The 21,573-nt window shown below is 35.8% G+C and overlaps 1 protein-coding gene across 2 annotated transcripts in view; it reads left to right on the top strand.

Annotated features, from left to right (window-relative positions):
* Positions 1-3,725: 3,725 nt before the first annotated feature.
* The window catches only part of LOC131038959 (phosphatidate cytidylyltransferase 1), a 59,567-nt gene continuing 41,719 nt past the window's right edge, over positions 3,726-21,573 (top strand). For both annotated transcript variants that reach the window (XM_057971582.2, XM_057971581.2), the window contains exons 1-4: positions 3,726-4,278; positions 6,601-6,851; positions 7,107-7,258; positions 8,094-8,235. In XM_057971582.2, coding sequence (XP_057827565.1) covers positions 4,195-4,278; positions 6,601-6,851; positions 7,107-7,258; positions 8,094-8,235 — 629 coding nt within the window. In that variant the 5' untranslated portion in view covers positions 3,726-4,194. The remainder of the gene's footprint in view (positions 4,279-6,600; positions 6,852-7,106; positions 7,259-8,093; positions 8,236-21,573) is intronic.

The following is a 21,573-nucleotide window of genomic DNA, read 5'->3' as shown; positions in this document are numbered from 1 at the left end:
GAAGAATGGAAAAGCTCAGATTAGGGAGCGCCTCTCGAATAAGAAATAGGAATCAGGGGCCCCACGGGACTGCTTAAATGCAGTGATTTGGAATTGCAGAGGTTATCCATGGAGAAGAGGTCCTGGGGTGGGGCCCATAGTAGAGGAGAAAGATATTATTATTTTTGTTCAAACGCATGAACATGACGGCTACAAGGTCCCAAATTTTGAAGGTTACAAGAATTTTTATGTTTGGAACAAGGGGAATGGGATAGGAAAAGGTCATGGTGGAGTTACAGTACTTATAAATGAGAAGTGGTATGCAGTGGTTAAAGTTGAAAAAGAGGACCCGAACAAAAAATACATTTGGCTTCAAATAACAATGAATGCGATGGTTTTTAGGTTGGTTGCTTGCTAGTTTGCCCCTAAAAACTCTAAGTTCTACAAGAGGGGGAATTTAGACAAAGAGGATTTGTATGCATCTCTAAAAAAGGATATCTCCTTATTCAACACCTTAGGAGAAATAATGCTAATTGGTGACTTCAATGCAAGGACGACTAATAACCAATCTTTACAGTTGAGTAGTGGTAAAAAGGGAGAAAATAATCCGATATTGTTGGAAGAAATTGAGGGTCAATCTTGGGAAAGAACTTCACAAGATAATGATGGGGAGGTCTCACATTTTGGAGTAGAATTATTGGGGATGTGTAGTTTGTTTGATTTGGTTATTTGCAATGACGTGAGAAGATGGTTGACATCGGGGAGTATTACTTGCAAAACTTATAATGGTCAGAGTGTGGTAGATTACTTGATTTGCTCCCAAAACCTTACATCTAAAGTGTTGGAGTTTGACATCAGAGATTGTCTTATAGAAATGGAATCGGATCATATGCCTCTTTTTATGAAGTTGGACTTTGCCTCAAGCAGCCCACAAGATAAACAGGCTCCGTACATGCAAAAGACAACAACTACTAAAGGCAAAATCCTCATAAACCAAGAAAACATGGACATTTTTAATGCTACCCTTAAACAAAAACTTCATGAAATAAACAATATTTTGGCTGATGAAAGATTCAATACGAAAGAAGACCATGCCCATAGTAGCTTGTTGATCCCTATAATACACAAGGCTTTGAGTGCCTGCAAAAGGACTGGCAGTAGGAAGAGGGCTGCAAATACTTTCCCAACAAACCCATGGTATGATGAAGAGTGTAAGGTTGCCAAGAGATCTTTGAAAGGGAAAGATATGAACAAAGAAATTAAGAAGAGGTACACAAAACTCATTCAAACTAAAAAAGAAGATTATATACAGGTGAGAAGGAAGGAGTTAATCTATCTTGGTAAACATAGTCCCAAAGATTTATGGAAGGAATTGCAACAAAGGAGGAAACAAACTGAAAACAATATTACAAATGCCCAATGGTTGGATTATGCCAAGCTTCTTTATGAGCGGTTACATGATAATAATTCTCCTCCCATTGTGACCACTTCGATGGAGTTATTCACGACGGATGATATAAAGCAGGGAATAAAGAGTTTAGCAAATGGTAAGGCAAGTGATATTGATGCGCTTCAAGCGGAATTCCTAAAGTGGGGAGTTGAGCTTCTTGCTCCTCACATAAAGGGTATCTTCAATAGGAACATACGAGATGGTTTTCCGGTTGATTGGACAACTAGCATGGTTATCCCTCTCTTTAAGAGTGGGGATATCAACAACCCATCTAACTACCGCACTATTATGGTCAACCCCCTTCTAGGCAAACTTTTTGGGAGCTTGGTGGAGAGTAGAATTAGTAGTTGGGTAGAAGCAGAAGGAAAAAAGGCCAAAGGTCAAGCTGGTTTCAGACCTAAACACTCCACCATTGATCATTGCATCACTCTTTGGTATTTGATAGATAATATGGGACAATCAAGGAGAAGAAGCATATTGTTGTTTTGTAGATTTTAAGAAAGTGTTTGACATGGTACCTAGAGACAAACTTTGGAATAGAATGAAAGATTTGGGTGTACCTAACATATATAGAGCGACTATCCATAAACTTTATGAGAAAGTTAGAGCTAAAATCAGAACTAGTGAAGGAATGTCTGAGTGTGTTGGCAGTGACATTGGCGTTATGTAGGGGTGCCCCCTATCTCCCACTTTGTTTGGTTTATACATTGATAAATTAGAAACATGGTTAAGCATGTCGGAAGGTGAAGGTGTCCATCTTGCAGACTATGTGGTGAAATTACTTTTATATGCGGATGATCTTATCCTAATATCTAAAACAGTTTATGGTTTGAGAAAACACTTAAGAGCTCTAGAGCACTTTTGTAAAGAGGTAGGGATGGAGGTGAACATTACCAAAACCAAGATCATGATTTTCTCTCTAAAGAGGAAAGCTAAGCAAATAACATTTCTTTTTGAAGGTAGTCGGTTGGAAATTGTGAAAGAATACAAATATCTTGGCATTGAATTTCAAAGTAAACTTAGCTGGGAAACTTGTAGAGTGAAAAGGATACATGGGGGATGGAAAGCGTCATATTTACTTCAAAATAGGTGTAGAAAAGATGAGCTATGGGATTGGAAAACCAAGAAAACTCTTTTCGGTTTGTTGGTCACACCAGTGGTTTTATATGGATGTGAGGTTTGGGGGGGCAACATGTCAAATTGTGGGTGGAGACAGTTAGAAAGAATTCAAAAGCGCTCGATCACAAGCTATCTCAAAGTTAAAACTTTAGTGCCTTATGATATCCTTTTAGCTGAAGCAGGTACTTTTCCGTTGGAGGCATCAACTATAATTCGGTTAATAAGTTATCTAAAGAAGGCTGAAAACATGAGTAACCAAAGGTGGCCCAAGATTGTGATGGAAGAAGGTCTTAAGCGTAGGAAGAAAGCTTGGATGAAACAAAACAAAAAATGGTTGAACAAATGGAACATCTAGCTACACGAATGTCCTAATACTAATGGGAAAATAAAGAAGTTCGTCATTGAAAAGTTTCAAACTGCCATGTGGACTAATCACATTGGTCATAAAAAGGCGTATTACATCAAAGAGTTTAACCCAACCGAAGAACATGATGAGAAAGCATACCTAGGGACAATTATTAAAGGGAAGGCAAAGCTGTTACTTGCTCAACTAAGGACTGGTTCACATCATCTCAGATGTGAAACGGGTAGGTGGTAAAGACCCAAAGAGGTCTGGGAGGAGAGAACTTGCTTGTTCTGCAAGGCGGGTGCTATAGAGATTGAACGCCACTTTCTCATTGAGTGCATTGCTTACGATGATATACGTGCTCAATATGAGTTTAGCTTGAAAGCCGACAACATGTATCATTTATTTGATGAGGACAATATCAACCAAACTACTAGCTATCTGGTCAAGATTCATAACAAGAGATCTGACATGGAAAGGAATTCAAAAGGTCTAGTGCTGTGATTTTCTTGGTCCCATAGACTAATCAGTCTCGTGAACGTCATTAAAATCATTCATTCATTCAAACAACTTAATAAACAAGTTAGGTTATTAAAGGGAATTCAAAAAGATAAAATGCAAATGCCTAAATTTAGATAGTTTATTCCTTCCGTTTTATCCTGTTTTAGAATCGATTCCTTAATTTTTACTTTCATATTTGCTTGTGCTTTTCTTTATTTTTGTTTACTTTACAATGATAATAAAAAACGCCAGACTAGGATCCACGTGCAATCACAAGAAAGCATATTCACAGAATCGAACATATGCGGGATGGACACATTAATTTGTTCGTGATATAAGCTTAAACTTTGCTTAAAATTTATCGAGGAAGCCGCCTTCTGAATTTGTCGTCTTGACAAGATTATTGGAGTAATATTTTTAATAAAGACTTGAAGTAATTTGAGCTCCAAACTAAATTCATTGACAAACTGGTTTGAAATGAAATATTAGATTCTGCAAAAACTTTCGGTACATTTGCTGGAATTCTTTTTCAAGTAAAAATTAAAGTTTGCAGGGAATAACACTGGGCAATGTTGATGAATTTGCATTGGATTATTATGCTGTCTTAGTGACAAAGAAACAATGGGGTTTATTACCACATTCAATATTTATATTCTTCTGATATTTTTCACTGCAAATTTGGTATTATTGAGATCCGTGAGAAAGAGAAGTTGTTGTATTCAGAATTGTTGAGGGGTTTTAGATTTGGGTTCGTTGCTGTGAACGGTAATTTTCGGAGAAGATCTTTCTGGGGTTTAAAATGCAGAAGGATAGGGAAGGCAGTGCGGGTCCTGTATCATCGCCCTCGGCTCGGGTTCGCCACAGACGACAGCGAACTAGTGAGGTTAGTTCTTAAGTTTTGAATTTATTTTCTTTCTATCATATCTATTGTCCTTGCATTCTTTGCTGAACTGTTAGAACTTCGTTTATGAATCTAATGCATTTGGGGTCTTGTGCCCTAATGGAAGATTGAGCACCAACAGATATATGTTTAACACCCGTTCTGGTCTTATCGTGAAAAACGGTACCTACATCTCAAATTCTTTTGGTCAATATTGCTCTGTTGGAAGTAAGGGTATACATGTTACCAACTGTTTGTACGCATTTACTCTTATTGAAATTTATGGCTTGAACACTCTTCCTCTCAGTTGCTTTACAAAATTTTCACCCTCAAACTCTTTCTGCACATTTGCTCCACTGGAAGTCGGGGCAAGGGGGCACCTGCAGTTCAAACTCTAGTTACCCATTTTGGTGGATTTAGTTATTTATTGAATGCCGTCTACCGCTCTCAGGTCCAAGGACCTCTTGTTAGGGGCATGTGGATGCTGTAAATTTTCACTTTTGTTAAAAATAAGGGCGCTCGCATCCCAAACACGTTTGGTCTATTCTGCAATTTTATAGCTTCAAATATTCCTTCACATTTTGTCGAGTGAAATTTAGAACACCCACATCTTAAACACATTTTTTCCTTTCTGCTGTATTTAGTTTTTACTTAGGGCTCCTGTTTTAGTGGAGGACCTCCAGGAAGATTTAGGGTACACACATTCACACATCTTTTGTCCGTTTTGCCGAATTGAGTGAGTTATTCAATGCCCCATCACGCTTCTCAAGGAAATCTTTGCGGATGATTATCGGAGACTGCAAGTGATCATATGTTACATTTCAGTTGGCTTTTATTGGATTCATGTGGTAGTCAAGATGTAAGGTTACTTTTCATGCTTTGTTTTTAAAGTAAAGAATAAATATTTTCACAATGATGTTCACATTTCTGGCATATTTAGTTAGAGACTTTCTTTGCAACTCTGTTAGCAGATGGATGCAATTATTTATTCTGTGGGGTTATAGAAGATCTAATTTTTTTTTTTTTTTAAGAACAACCACATCCCAAACATTTTCAGCCCACGTTGCTTTTTCTGAAAATGATAGAACCCACAGTTTGAACAGTTTCTTCCCATTCTACCCTATTGAAATTAAGGGTTTTTATATTTCAAACAATTTCTGTACATGTGCTCTTATTAAAATTCAGACACGTGCATCTGAAATGATTTCTGCACGTTTTGCTTCTGAAAATAAAGGAAAGCAAAATCTGAAACGAGGACATGTATTTTCTGTCCATTAAGCTCTAAGTTAATAATAAGGGCACACCTGCATTAGCTTGTTTTATAAGATAACACATAGCAATGTGTGTGGATAGGGATGATTTTTGCTGTTGCTATCTGTGTCCCTGATTATCCAGCTCCACAGGGACTGATATTTGGCTACATAACAAGGCAACCCTCATCAATTTTTGAGCTTCCCAAAGTGAGATACAGTTTGATATCTATGCCAGATATACCACCAGGGCTGCCATTTAGTAAGATGATTTTTAACTATTTGGAATCTGGGCTGTTGTATGGGTTGCTAGACCAACCGTAGCCTTCTCCATGGTAGCAATATTTGGGGAAAAGAAAAAAATTCAGGAAAAACAAACTACTGAAACCTTGTCATGCAGAATAATGATGAAAAACCCTACTTATAACAAATATAAGCTATTGATAATTATAGTTCATTTGATTCAAATGCCAAGAAGTGTATATGAATTATAAATAGCACAAGTGGGTGCAAATGATGGACACCATATCTATGATTTTGGGTATTCATTTCTATGTCCTTGGGAATGTTTCTATTGTTGTTTCTGAGGTGCAGATGGTTAAAATCACATTTGATTTCACTTCTTTCCATGGAAGATTTCATTAATGTTTCCTGCATGTCTGCTATCCTTTCACGATGTTTATTGCTGCTTCTGCTTTATCAGTTGTTTATAGAAGTATACCTGAAATTTCTTCTGTTTATCGACTCTAGCTATGATTATTAAGTAATTTTTGATTCTGCTTTTCCTAAGATTATATGTACCCATTTTCTTTTTCTTGCTGCAATATCAACACATGCATATTTGAAGAGTGGTATTAGAAAGCCTCATGGACCAAATTTCTAATTTTAGTTATTTTTAATGCTATGAGATAAACTGTTAACCATTGTCTGAGCCGTTGAATATATGTATTACTGGAAGGTCTCAATGCTGTGTTGAAATATGTTTATCCTTAATTTGCTTGTTCATTAATGTTATTTATTTGATTTGCATAATTGAGAGCTTGTCTTTCTCATAGTTTTAGAAGCTGTTTGACAGGTAGCAGAGTCTCCCAGAGCAAATGGAACCCATTTGCTGGTGGATGATCGGAACAAGTACAAATCTATGCGAACTCGTATCTGGTCTTCTGTCTGGATGATTGGAGGATTTATTCTTATTCTCTATATGGGCCATTTATACATTTGGGCAATGATTGTTGTTATTCAAATTGTTATGGCAAAGGAGCTTTTTAATTTGCTTAGGACTACCCATGAGGAGAGAGATCTTCCAGGCTTTAGACTGCTGAACTGGTATGGATTGCTACCTCTTCAGTTAACCTTCTCCGGTGAAGGTCAAATTGCAGTTTTGAAGTTCTCCATTGAATTGTTAGAATTAGGCAATATATTTTCCTTGTCTTTGACTTCTGAATGCATTTCACAGGTGTAAGAATAAGGCCACAATTAGTGAACTTGCCATAGGCAATTGCATTTTTTTAAAATTTGGGATAAATATTAACAAAGATTTTTGATGAGTTCTAACAAAAATGTTTGGCCATTTACTTTCAGGCACTTCTTTTTCACAGCAATGGTTTATGTGTATGGACGGTTTCTCAGCAGGCAACTTGTCAACAGTGTATCTTCAGATAAATTTCTCTCACAAATTTTCAGTAACCTTATCAAGTATCACATGCTCACATGCTATTTCATGTACATAGCAGGTAACTATGCAAACTCTTTCACCAATTCTGCTTTGTCAAGGTGTAAAGTAAATGACGCGTGATAGAGGCTCATACCTTGACTCCTTTTGTCTATCAACTTTTTTCCTGAATAAATTCTTGGATTTGGATTTGCATAGACAGTTTAGCAACCAATCTATCTGAGTAGAACTTACAAGTTTAATCAGTGCTTTTTTTATAAGTACAATTCTTTACTAATAGTGCATGTGATGTTTATATCATTCTGAATTTCATGATTTTATCACTTTTGGTGGTGTAAATTATTCAGGGAAAACATTAAACGACTTTAAACACTGTAAGCATGTTTTTGAACCAAAAACAACACTTCCAAGATTGATATTGATTTTCTAAATGCAAATATCCTTGTAAACGAATAGGTTTCCTAAATAATCTGTGAGATGATTGGTTGCTTTTTTTTTTGGAGCATTCTCGGATGTTCTCAAAACAATCAAACAAGAGGGACATATAAACATCACAGACATTTTAGTTGTTACATGATCTGAATTGCCATGAAAATGCAAATTTTCCTAAACATTCCTGTGCAAATTTTGGAATGATTTTTAATAATCAACATGTTCAAAGGATTGAGTTGATGCTTATCATGGGCTTGTCAAATTATGAAAATTTTGACTTAGCCACAATTACATATAATGATTGGGAGCTGCCTTTTTAAATACATTGATAGGCCAATATCTTTTTCTGTCTGTTGTATTTCCTTTTTACCTGGAAATGAAAAATTGCACAAGTATCAGGTGGACAAGATTGAATTTTTCTTTTTATACAATCAACAGGCTAATTACTTTTTTGCTCTTTACAGGTTTTGTCTGGTTTATTTTAACCTTGAAGAGCAAAATGTACAAGTATCAGTTTGGACAATATGCATGGACACACATGATTCTCTTTGTGGTGTTTGCCCAGTCATCTTTTACTGTAGGAAACATCTTTGAAGGCATTTTCTGGTAAGATTCTGTGCTGTCTACTTTCTCTGTCAGAGGGTCAATCTTCTGGCAAGTCGCTAACAAGAAGCAACATTACATTACATACCATTTGAGTTTTTAAATTAACCGAACTAGATATTCTTCAGAGTGAAATGAGAGTAAAGTCTTATCTGGAAAGGGACTTTTCATTCTTTGTATTTCAAACCTTTAGAATTAGTTGTTTGGACTTTGCAAACTTACAAACATGTGGTGCCATAGGTCACATGGTCTGTGGCTTAGCTGTAAGCCTATACCCATTCTTAGCCTCCAATATAAAGAGTAGGTGAGAGTTACTTGGGTGCATGTAAGTGGGGCTAAAAATGGCCTGAAAAGTTATGGCCCGTATTTGGTATGGTGATTAGTGTTTGAGATTTACCAGAAGCCATATTGATGCACCAAAAACATATCCCAAAGCTAGGACATGTTTTCCCTGTTTTCAGAGATGTTTAGTGCTATGAACTGAGTGAAATAATATAAGAAGAATAAAAAGCACTCCAACCTTATAAATTTTATGCTAATTATAAATAAACGCATTTGTTAAAAGCAAGAGATAAAAAATACTGTTAAACTAATAAGATGCTGTTCTTATCCTGAATAATCTTATTTGTTAATTATCAAAGCAAGACAGAACTTTACTATCCTTTGAAGGCAAAAGTTATGAAGCTTTTCTTAGGAAGATGTTTTGTAGCCTTTTTTATTGGAAGGGCCTGCATTATTGTTTTTCATTTGTGTGGGTTATTTCTGCATTGTGGGCACATGAATTATCTTTTGTTTAACATTTAGGCAGGCTGAGTTTTTAACAGCGTGAATTGGGTATTTGGAAGGCTTTCATCCCATAGTCATCATGGCTCCCAAGGAAGATCCAGGGACTCCATTACAGAAGTATTGCACCATTAATAGTGTAAACAGAGGAGAAGTACAATTTAGACAAGATAAATCTGTATGGTGTCATGTGGTCTGTTGTTTATTCCAGAGTGAAAGCCCTAGGTGTTTGTTGTTATGATGTGCAGATATGTCTTGACTGGAGGTGATGTAAAAATTTGTTTTTCCAGGATGATCCCCTCATGAAAATAATAAAATATAAACAAGAAATCTTTATTTTAAAGATGACAACTGTGGTCAAACTGAAATTGAAATTTAAACTATTACTTCCCAATCTTATGATATGGGCAATGTATATGTATTAGTTGTATTGCTATTTTTCATCCACGTGCATCCTGTGTAAATGCACTGTTCAAAGAGGTGGTATTCCCATAACGTTGTCCTCATTTTTGTTTTAAAAAATGAAGGACCATTACATAAAATTTTTGTGAAAAAATAAAAATTTTGCTCTATGGCATGCTTCCCGAGGCATAATTTCGATTAATCCTTGGATTGGCTTAATCCTCAATCCATCCTCGAACCAAGTTTTGAATTTTGTCGCATTCTGGATTCGTTTGCTATGTCTTTCCTTCAATTTCGGGTTTTTTCTCCCTGACTGCAGGTGGGAAATTTCTCTTGAATTGCAAGTTTTAATGATTTTCATTGTTTTGGTCTTTGTAGAGAAATTTTTGGCTAATTACAAGTGCACTTTATTGAAAAATAAGAACTTGTAATTTGCTTTTTATTTCCCCCTTGATGCTTTTTGGCTTTTTAAGTTAAAATAGAGATTTTTTGGATAAGTTACAAGTAAACTTGTAATTCTTTTCTAAAACCCCTACTTTAATGTCTTTTGCTTGCAATAGGGATTTTAAACCTCTATTACATATGTGCAAGTTATTAAAACTTGTAGTAGGGATTTTATTTTCCCTTTACAAGTAATTTGTAACTTGCACATCTCTCCAAAATCCGATTTTGCCTAGAATTGAAATAAAGTGACATTTTAAACTTGCTATTTTGCCCAAAAATCCCGATTTTCTCCATAAAGTGCAAATTGGGGAATTTTAAACTTGTAATTGCATTTTTAAAACCTGATTTTGCCTTGTTGATGGAAAAAGTGAAATTTTAAACTAGTAATTGCAATTTTAAAACCCGATTTTGCCTTGTTGATGGAAAAGTAACATTTTAAACTTGTTGTTTGCTCTAAAAAACCTGATTTTCCTTATTGCATGCAATTTTAAACTTGTTGTTCTTTCCCGAAAACCCGACCAGCAATATTGGAGGATTTTGTTGAAGATTTCCAACGATTTTGGTGGAGAAATTCAAGGAGGAGGAAGGCGTTTTGGATTCCTTGCTATTTTCATGCATTTTCCAACTCTCTTCATGCCATTTGGAAGACATTATTGCTGGTTTTATGGGGTTTTAACAGCAAAAACGTTTTTGAAAAATGCCACGGTTTGCCTCATTCAAGTGCCACAAATCTTATCTTTCTTAAATCGTTTTGGCTTGTCTTGCCTAGGCGTGGAGGTTGGGTGCTTTACTTGACCGATTCTTCATGCTTTTAATGGGCATTTTGATATATATGGCGTTTTTTCAAAAACGTGGCTAGGGTTTTGGAATGCGGTTAATTTCTTTTTAAGAGTTCTCCTTCCTTCTTTCAAAGATTGGTCATCTTTTTGAAGAGGCATTTTTTGGTTTGAAGCAAGGTTTGATTTCTTTTCTTTCTTTTTTTCATTTTCTTGTTTTTTTTTTTTTCCTTTCTAGTTGTAAATGGTTGGTTCTTCCTCAAAAATGGGTTTTGTGAGAGAGATTTTCCCCTTTGTAAAGCAATTTTAGAATTGCATTGTTCTTCCCCATTTTCCCTCTTTACTTGTATTCAAGATTTTAAATCCCAATTACAAGTTGGCTGGAAATCATTGTTCTTCCCTTACGGTTGAAAGAATTTAACCATCTTTGGTTGAAATTCCAAGTTGCAAAGATGAAAAATACCCATTCTTTCAAAATCAGGTTTTTAGAACTGGATTACATGTTGAAAGTTCTTCCCATTTTCTTGAAAGACGATCTTCCCAAAATTTTTCCATTTTCACTCATATTCATTTCCATCATCCGTACATACCATTTTATCCACTCATTTCACACCTTCATTCATTTTCCCCATTTAAAGTCTACATGCAGTTAGCCATCTAGAACCCGAAATTGGTCCAAAATGCACTAAAAATACACTTGAAAATGAGTTCTAAAGGTCCAATTACAAGTGCAAACTTGTAGTTACCCATTACACATATGAAGTTGCATGTTTGTTCCCCGCAATTGTAAGTTAATGCTCTTGTTTTCCCCACACATGTAATGCAACTTCCAAAACCTGAAATTCACTTGTGAGCCCATTTTCGCATCAATTTATCTCTTCCCTTGTCAGTTCGATTTGCACACACGATCTACCAAATCAATGGATTAAGGCATGGGCCTTATTTTGCAAGAAGATTTCAAGAATGAAGGATGATACAAAGAAGAGATACAACAACAATTCATGGTTGAGAGCATAGAATGCTTTCAAGACAAAGATGGTCATGACATGAAAAGAGGAAGGCAACCCTTTTTCTCCTGAAAAGATAGTACTACCCCAAGCAAGAAGACAAGGATGCAAGTTCCCATTCTGGTTCAAGATGTCTTTACCAATCCAGAATACTTCAAGTTCTAGCATCCTGAAGCGACATGAAGATCATCACAGACAAAGGATGATGCAGTTAGAGTCGTGTCTTTAGACATATGGAATAGTTTTAGCTATGCATTTGTAATTTTCTTTTGACAAATTACATGTAAAAAAATAACTTTGTAATTGCAAGTTAACTCTTTACTTGCACTTTTGTAATTACATGTAAAACAACTACACGTTGTGTTCAATTAGGACTGTAGTTGGAATAAGTCATAGTTAGTTATTGAATAAGTCTAGGTGGTTGAGAGAATTTCTCGAGTTAGTTGGGATCCTCCCACCTTTTTCTCATGACTCCTCTCCTATAAATACTTGAGGGGGTCTATTGTAATTTTGATTTTTTTGGAAAGCAAATTTACAGCAAAGAAGTCTTTGAGCTTTCATGTGTAAATTCAAGAATTGAAAGGAATAGAAGGAAATTGCTCAAGCTTTGGGTCTTTGTGCTACATTCTTGAGTTAGTGTTCTATACTATCTTTTTTGCAAGTGTTTCTTAAAGAGCTTAATCGATTCTGATTTGCAGTCTTTGTGCTGCAAGTATTTGAGGTTAATATAGATAAAAAATAAGTATTTTGTTGAGAGAAGCTGTAAGTCTTTGTGCTTTCACTTGTTCTTAAGAGAATTTAGGAGCAGATTTTGTGAGAAATAGCTGTGAGTCTTTGAGCTTATACTACTTCCCATTGTTTTATGTAGAAAAAAATAAGATATTGCAGTCTTTGAGCAGTTATAATTTGTCCCTGATAGCGTTAGTATAGAAAAGGGTAGATAGGACTTCACATAATCAAGTCTTTGAGCTTGATATTGATGTCCCATCTTGAAGGAAGTGACGAAAGTCTTTGAGCTTTCAGGAAACTTCATTTCCTTTCTCTCATTTCATTTCGAAAGTTGTTACTGCTGTTTTATATCGAATCGCTATCACTTTTCTGTGAAGAGAAGGATATTGTCTTTCTTGAAAGAAGAAGAAAGATTGCAGTCCCATCCTATTTTATTTTTAAAGTTGTAGTTAGATAGGGGGAGCCTTCCCTTAATTAGGAGAGTTTTACTCACACACTGTGGTTGAAACCACAATTTTGTATATTTCCCAAGCGTACAAAATTTTCAACCAACACATAATTACCATTATTAGTTGAAACTTGAAAACGACAATAGCAGTAAAATAAGTTATGCCATTGCCCTTTTCTTGTCCAGGAGAAATTTGTTTCTTTATTATGGATAAGAATAAATCTTTTAGTTGACAAACCTTGAGTTGATTTGATTTGAGTTGTTAAGACATGGAATCTCCTTTATCATGGTGGGGAAAATGATCCTTGGAACAGATTTTGTTGAACATTTGTGTTACTTGGCCTTTTGGGCCACAACTTTTTAAGGTTTATAAATTTCACAGTTAGTGATAAATAGCATCATTCAGTCAGGAGTATTGCACAAGAAGATGCAGGATTTTGACACTCTGGTGCCATGCAGGTCATTGCATATGCCACCCTGTATAAAGATTTGCAGCCTTGCTTGTCTGGTAGTCTCATGAGTATATTTACTATGTGTCTTATGTTAATACAATGAAGAAGGATATTGTGACATTTGAATGTGTTGTGCCTTGCGTTGGACACAAGCCAAAGGTTAACTTGCCAACATAAAGTGCATGCCTTGTCTCAGTTGCATGTATAAATTTTGATACGTTCTATGTAAGTTTATATGATCTATTGCAGAGGTTGTTTGATGTGCATGGTTTTTTGTCGTGGTTACTAATGAAATATATGTTATTGGAGGGAGGGGATTGTATTCAAAGACTTCTAAGATTCCAAAGGTTAAATTTTTGAATGATGTGTGTTTGTGTTCCCTAGAAGGCTTGAAATTAACACTGAAGTTACTTTATCCATTCTTACCCTCATAAACCAGTTTTTGGATAAAGAGGTGAGAAAGGACCACTCTCTAAGAGCTCAATATCGTTAGAAGAAAAATCATTTTTATTAATAAAAATTATTGGATCATCTCACATTATTCTAGCTTGTGTGAAAGCCCGAATTTGAAGGCCACTAGACTCATGTATCCTGCTCGAGGCACTTCTAAGGATTAGGGCCAAAAGCTTATATGTTGGTTCTTGTGTTAGGCCAAGTACCAGATACTGCAAAAATCATAATAAGACATGTATCTTAATGGTGGCCATTCTTGAGAATTGACTATGGAAGGTTTATATGCTCTCTCATAAGTCCACATGTTGAGGCAAGAAGTGTTATATGTTGATTGAGGTCATTTTGGAAGATTAAGGGGAGAAGAGTTATAAATTAGATTGAGGAAATCTCATAGGATTATGTGTTGTTGCAACCCCATGGCCTAAAAGAGTCTTATATTAGAAATATATTTTGAAAACTGAAGCGTAATTAAATATAACTTACAGTTAGATAGGCTGATTTGATTGGAACCTATGTTACCTGGGGATGGGTCCCTGGTATTTTTTTCATGCGTCCCCGTCCCCGTCCTGGGGAGAGGGGACTCCTAGGGGACATCCCCATAAATTCTGCATATTGACAGTAAATTTTGACAATGAATTCTATAATTAATTTGACTTTGACTCTCAATTTAACACAAATTTGGCATAAGAACTCTACTAGTGCTTATATGTTAAGGTTCTATAATGTATATGTGCATGCTTTATCCATGTTTTCATATGAATATTTTAAATTTCCCTATATATTTTAATTTTTCCTATTTTCCCCTTTGCCGTCCCCTAGCCGTCCCCAAAATTGGCAAAAAAAATCACTGTCTCGGAAATGCGTACCCCCGTCCCCTGCCGTCCCCATCCCAGAAACTCGGGGTAACATATGTTGGAACCCTACATTAGTGAGTTCATGTTTTGACAAGACAGCTACGCATGCAAAAATAGTGGGGGCCATTTGTAGTTTTGAAGTCTGTAATATTCTTTTTAATCCTACTAGGTTTGTCTTGTTAATCAACATTTACTTTCAAATAATATACTGGTTGGTATTATAAACTTATGCGTTGGCATTAATGGGCAGTTGACATGTAACAATGATACAAAAGTCTAGAAATCAACCCTTTCCTCCTCCTTAGCACCATGACAAAGAACAACAATTGCAAATCTGAAGTTTCATTTATCTAAACAATGTGAAACAATTTGATCAAAAATCAAAACATACGAATTTAGCTGCCAAGAGGTATAAGACCAATGATATGATTTGACACATGCCAACCCAAGCTCAAGCATTGAAACAAATGGCATATAAACACATCGCATATGAAAGAAGAGAACAAAGTCCTACTTTGTTTCCTTCTTTATCCATGGAGCATAAAAAGCGTTCTTCTTGAGACAACAATGAGAAATGAAGGAATATTACACGAAGTTTAAGACTAGTAATATTTTGTTTTTGCCAAGATAGGCAATGATGATAAGCTTCCATTATTAGTTCTAATCTTGAAAGAAATGATTGTTTAACGGCAGCCTGCAAATATTTGGAGTAAATTGACTCGAAATATAAATACTAGAAGCCTTTGGGAAATAGATAACACAGACAAACAGGTACATGAGGATTGCTGTGTGCATGAAATTCAAAACTGTTGACAAGATTCAAATACTTAAATTTGTCGATTCTCTTAAGCCCTACATAAGTGGGTTTTAATCATTGGCAACCCGTGCACCTTTTCAAGGCTGTCTCCTTAATGGTCATGCTAGAACTCACAAAATTGGACACAAACAAACGAGACATACAAATTCTTGAAACAATTCAACTAAAGAAAAAACTTACTTTAGATCATTTAAACCACAAAGACACCAAGCACAACAATAACGAGAAGCTGAAATGATCACTTTGAATGAAAAACCATTTTATGAAGTGTCTACTGGAGAAGGATGATAAAACATAAAACAACTATAAATAAAATAGTGAAGAGTTACCAACTTGATTTGTGAGAACAAAAAGTGTAATAAGCTCACATCATATTAGCAAAACTCTTAGGATTTAGTTGGCAAACTAAAAAGTTAAGAGTTTTTCAATTTATCGGTATTTAATGGGGAAATTAAACATTCTAAATATTTAAAAAAAACAGAGGAAAAAAGCTGGAAACCAGCAATTAATTTACTTGAAAAACTAGCATATAAACTCTCATCTTGCCATGGAAATGATTAGCAAAGTTAGACTCAATTTACTTAGTGTAATGAATATTCATTTCATGTTTATTTCTTGTGCATAAAAGGACTTCAATGCAAGGAAGTAATTAGCAAATCTCATCACCTTCAGGTGAAGAAGTTCCTTACCATTTGTGAAGGTGTGTATCATACTGAACACTTTTGTGTGATTGTCGATAAGCTTGATACTGGTTTGACCCCTCACTTGTACAACTTCTGTTGAGACATGGACTAGCTAGGACTCTAACCTAGGACCTTCCATACGCTGCTGGAGTGCTCTACCACTGAGCTACTAGCCCCTCTTGGACCAGTCCATCGTCGGTCCGGGTGTGGCTTATTTCCAACACCAACAGCCCCCCTTAAGTCACACCTCTCGTGTGCTTGGGGCTCCTAGCCTGGACCTGGCTCTGATACCATGTTGAGACATGGACCAGCTAGGACTTGAACCTAGGACCTTCCATACGCTGCTGGAGTGCTCTACGATTGAGCTACTGGCCCCTCTTGGACCAGTCCATTGTCGGTCCGGGTGTGGCTTATTTCCAACACCAACAACTTCAACCCATGAAAACTTGTTAATATCGTCCAGGGCTAAGTTGAGATAGTGCATTGTGCGTGGGCTCCAAAATAAATTGGTTTTCCTTACATTAAATGTCTTACAATGGCCACACAACTTGCAGTACTGCCTTGTGATAAATTGTATGACATATTATGGCCCCACCTCAACAAACATCTTAGAAAGACTGAAAAGTGCCTCTATTGATTTGAGCTATTTGATGCATCCACACATTTTAGAAAAATTGTGCTAGTCATTAGATGCCAGATTGAACTTAATGAGAGTATAGTTCTTCCTATTTGTCCACCCATTGGACATGATAGTGCACCTCGTCTTAGCCCACTCTTTGTGATGCTGAACAAGGATATTTCTCAAATGTTGAATTGCATTCATCAACATTTCATTCCTCAAAGTCTCATATGAGGGGGCTTTGAACCCATTATTTGCAACTGTAATTACATCCAACACTCTTGATTAGCATATAGACCAAGCAAGATTAAATGGGAGGCTAGAATATAACAAAAAGTTAGCAATGGCCTTTTTGGCTTATTCATGAAGCTTCTTCCATCCTATATTGTCTAAAAAGGGATGCGCTTTAAGTATGGTGTGAGGTGCAAAGAAGGCATTAATGGTGCTAGTGCTTGTGTTAGGTCTGTATACCAAAAAGTGTAGTTGAATCTACACATGCTATTGTCGTCCTTGCCTTATTTGTTTTATTTTCTGCATAAAAGTTAAGAGCTATTGAAGCTTGATGGATGACATCTGTAAGGAATTGTTTTCAAGTCTTGACATCTAGCCTTGGCACCTTTGGTAAATGCCATTTGAAGCTACAAGTAGCCCCAAATCATTCAATGCCATAAAAATTGAATTTGACTTTGTTTGAATTAGAATTGCCTTTGCATAAGTCCATGCAAAATACTTTTCTAGCACATGATTACCCAAAATTTGCAAAACAAAAGCAAGAACCAGCCATTAGGGTTTACTTGAAAACATAAAAAATATAAAGCCTAACTATGGACTTTACAAAAGCTCTTTAATTGTCTTAAGAGTTAGTAAATTAAAAAAATTATCTGAATCAAAAAATATTATGGCTTAGGTTTGGACCTATGTTCCACTAAGTTTCGAGGACAAGGATGGTGGGGATAGGAGGATATGTTTTGAAGATAACTTTTCTAGGAGGCCATTTTGTTGGGACAACATGGGATGAAAATACATAAAAATGGTGAAAATTTAAATATAAGAGATTTCACATATTCATATGTTAAGGCATTTGCCATATTCATTATTTAAACATATTATTAAATATTAAACTTGAATTGAGAATTCACATGAGCCGATATACAAACAACATTTCAATATCTAATCATTTGAGTTTTTGTTATCAATGTGCACGTACAACAAAAGGAAATGGTTGAAAGAATACAACAGCAAAACGACAAAATGTAGACATGTACATCTTTTGTTCTTACGCCTTTGTCTCATCTTATCCCAAGGTTAAATTAAAATTAGGTTTTGTATCTACATCATTGCCAATGTCCAATGGAACTCCAACCAACCTCTCCTTTGCCTCCTTATCAATTTGCATTGCATCTTTCATTAGAACAATATTGAATCATTATTTGAAGAGAAGACTTACTTTTGTAATAAGTCACTGTGCTGACTTAAGTTAGGTTAGTTTATATTTATTAGTAGTTTATTATTTTTAGATTATTTATCATGCATTGCTTTTATCTTCACTTTCAGCTCTATATAGAGGTGTTCACTAATTTAATTGATTATTGAATCTAATAGAATAATATTTTGTGTTCTATTTTGTTTCACAACATGGTATTAGAGTAGGGAGTTGCGTGAAAAGGGTTTTTGTTGCTGCAAAGAAGAAATCATGATATTTTCAAAGAATTGTGAAGGTTTTTAAGTTTGGGAAATTTGCACGAGACAAATGTGAGAAATTGTGTGGGTTTTTGATTATAATCATGCCATTTATCTGCAGACTCATGTACATTGAAAAATGAATTGCAGATTTTTGTTGAAAAGATGGTAATTGCATGATTTTATTAAAAGAATGCAAATGTACATATAGGCAATTTCACAAACGAAGTTTCCTAAAGAAACATTTGATAACTGGAAACAAAATTAGAAAGAATCTAATCTAACTAAGATCTACCCTCAATGAGCTCATCATCATGAAGATCACCAATAGTCTTGGTCCACCACTTAGGCTGGAGAGTAGAAGTACCAACATCTAGATGCTGCTCAAGATTCTCCCGAGGAAAGTCGGGTGGTGCAACAACATGCCGAGGAGACTCCACAACTTTAGAGTTAGAGTCTACTGAATCCCTCCCATCAGGTGGACTTAAGGGAAGATGAACACCCAAACCTTTAGCCTTCACAGGCTGATCTTCAGGGCTCAAAATAGGAGAAGAGAGCTGAAAAAGCCCTCATTCTTCATCAAAAACATCCTGATTGAATATGAGACATCAATGTCTACATCAATCAACCGGTAAGCTTTGTGATTATCACTGTATCTGATGAACATGAGTTTTTGACTCTTAGAATCCAACTTTGTGCGCTTAGCACCTGGAATCCAAACGTAAGTTGTAGAGCCAAAGACTTTTAGGTGATTGATTTTGAGCTTCTTGCCAGACTAGGCTTCCTCTGGAGTCTTCTTGTTCACGGCTTATGTGGGAGACCAATTTAGAAGATAGACATCAGTGTAGGTTGCTTCTGCCCAAAATTTCTTTGGAACACTTTTATATTCCAACATAGACCGAGTCATTTCAGTTATTGTACAGTTTCTCCGCTCAACAAAACCATTCTGCTGAGGTGTGTGAGGTGTGGTAAGCTGACGCTTGATGCCATGATGTGCACAAAAGTTGGAGAAATCAGAAGAACAAAATTCTCCCCCATTGTCTAACCTAAGAGTTATAATTTGTTGATTAGACTCTTAAACTTTTGAAACATACCAAACACCTCTGATTTTTGTTTAAGAAAATACACCCACATTTATCAACTAAAATCATCAACAAATAATAAGAATTACTTGGACCCAGTAACTGAAGGAGTGTTCATTGGACCACAAATGTTAGCATGAACCAATTGCAATGCCTTAGAAACTTGCCAGAAATCACTATTCGTAAATGGAGGTCCAATGCTGCTTTCCAACCTAACAAGCTCCGCAAACCCCATGATTTTGAGTCTGAATCTTAGGTAGACTAACAACTAGATCCTCCTAAACTAGCTGAGAGGGAGTGTATGTTCAGATGCCCATACTGTTGATGCCAGAGATTGTTGATAGAAGAACTTTTGGCTACCATGTCATGTTCCTGAGAATCACCAGTGTCAACAAGTCCATAAAGAGCATGATCCTCAATGCCCACAACAACTGTAGTGCTAGTCTCTCGATCAACAATATTGCACTTGTGCAAACTGAACACCACATCAAACAGAGGAGAGTGTCTCATGATTTGACTGACAGAGAGAAGGTTGAGTTCCTTGCCGGGAACATAGTATACATTGAGGAAAATTAAATTTCTCCCACCAGATTGAATCTCCACGTTGCCCTTGCCAACAACAGTATTGTTGGTTTTTTCGTTGTCTGTCCCGTTTAGTTTCTTAATGCTTTTATCTTTTATGGTTCCTTTGTAAAGGGTTTCGGGGTCCCTTCAAAACCTGATTTTCCCATAATCAAAAACAGTATACTCCTCCCCTCCAAATATCATTGAATCGGTGAAAGGCATCTATTTTGTGAAACAATCCCTCCGATGAGTGAAGTGTCGAGAAGCACTTGATTCAATGTACCAGGCAGAGGACTTAACATGATCTACAAGTTTTTTAGCCATAAAGGTGTAAAAGGCAGATTCCTTCTGCTTAGTGTGCTTTGCAACATTAGCTTTCATCTAAGACCTTCCCTACTTCTTCTATTTAGAAGCCAAGCATTACCTACAGTCTTTCTTCATTTGATCATACTTGTGGCAATAATTACACTTAATGTTCTCTTTCATGGAGTTGTTGAAAAATAAATTGAATGAATGATTCAATAATCGGATAATGTATTCAACAATATACAAGCGTATATATAGAGATTACAACACGACGTTCTAAATTAAGAACAAGTCGTTTAAAGTGAACTACCAAAAAGCTAAACGCTAAATAAAGCTTAAAAGCTAATTAACTAAAAAGAAAAAGCTAAATGCTAAATAAAGCTTAAAAGTTAATTAACTAAAAAGAAAAAGCTAAATGCTAAATAAAGCTAAATGACCATTAAACAAGGAACTAAATATAGGTGACTAAAATATAATTAAATATTCTAATACCCTCCCTTAATGATCATTCTATCTACTAACTACCCTACAGAAGACACTGCAAGTCTTTTGATCACAAATGAAAAGAACACTCTGCTGTGGTGGAGACCCTCCCTGGATCTGAAAAGTGTTAATGACCAAGAATAACAAAATCCATCCAACTTGACGTTGGGTAACCAAACTGAAACCTAAAACCATGATTTTGAGGAAAAATCGGCAAACCCTCCAAAACTGAAGATACAAATCATCATTTTTGTGGAAAAAAATGGTAAAAACCCTTGAAACGATTTTTGTGGAAAAAATCGAACAAAACCCTGAAACTTTGCATGGCAAGACCCAAAACACCACATGGTAAGACACCAAACATCACATGCTAAAACATCAGACATCATGCAGGAAAACACCAGACAACATCACGTGGTAAAATGCCAGACATCACGTGGTAAAACAACAAACCTCACGCGGCAAAATAACAGACATCACGTGGTAAAACAACACTCCCTGATTTTTGAGGAAAAAATCAAGCAAAACCCTCCCATGATTTTTTTGTGGAGAAAAATCAGAAAACCCACGCAAGCTTTGCAGATGACAGATAATAATTTTTAAGGAAAAAATTGTTAATTTTAACACTTTCAGATTAACTAAGACTCAGAAAATCAGAATTTATTTACTAATTAGATTCATTAGATTTAGAGATTTATAGTTTCAGATTTAACACAGCAAAGAAAATAAAGAAATAGAGACAAGACACGATTACCCTGG

This window comes from Cryptomeria japonica, chromosome 3 (genome assembly GCF_030272615.1).
Source record: "Cryptomeria japonica chromosome 3, Sugi_1.0, whole genome shotgun sequence".
In the NCBI taxonomy this organism is placed as follows: Eukaryota; Viridiplantae; Streptophyta; class Pinopsida; order Cupressales; family Cupressaceae; genus Cryptomeria; species Cryptomeria japonica.
Note: the sequence above shows the minus strand (reverse complement) of the source record. Positions and strands in the feature narration are given on the sequence as shown.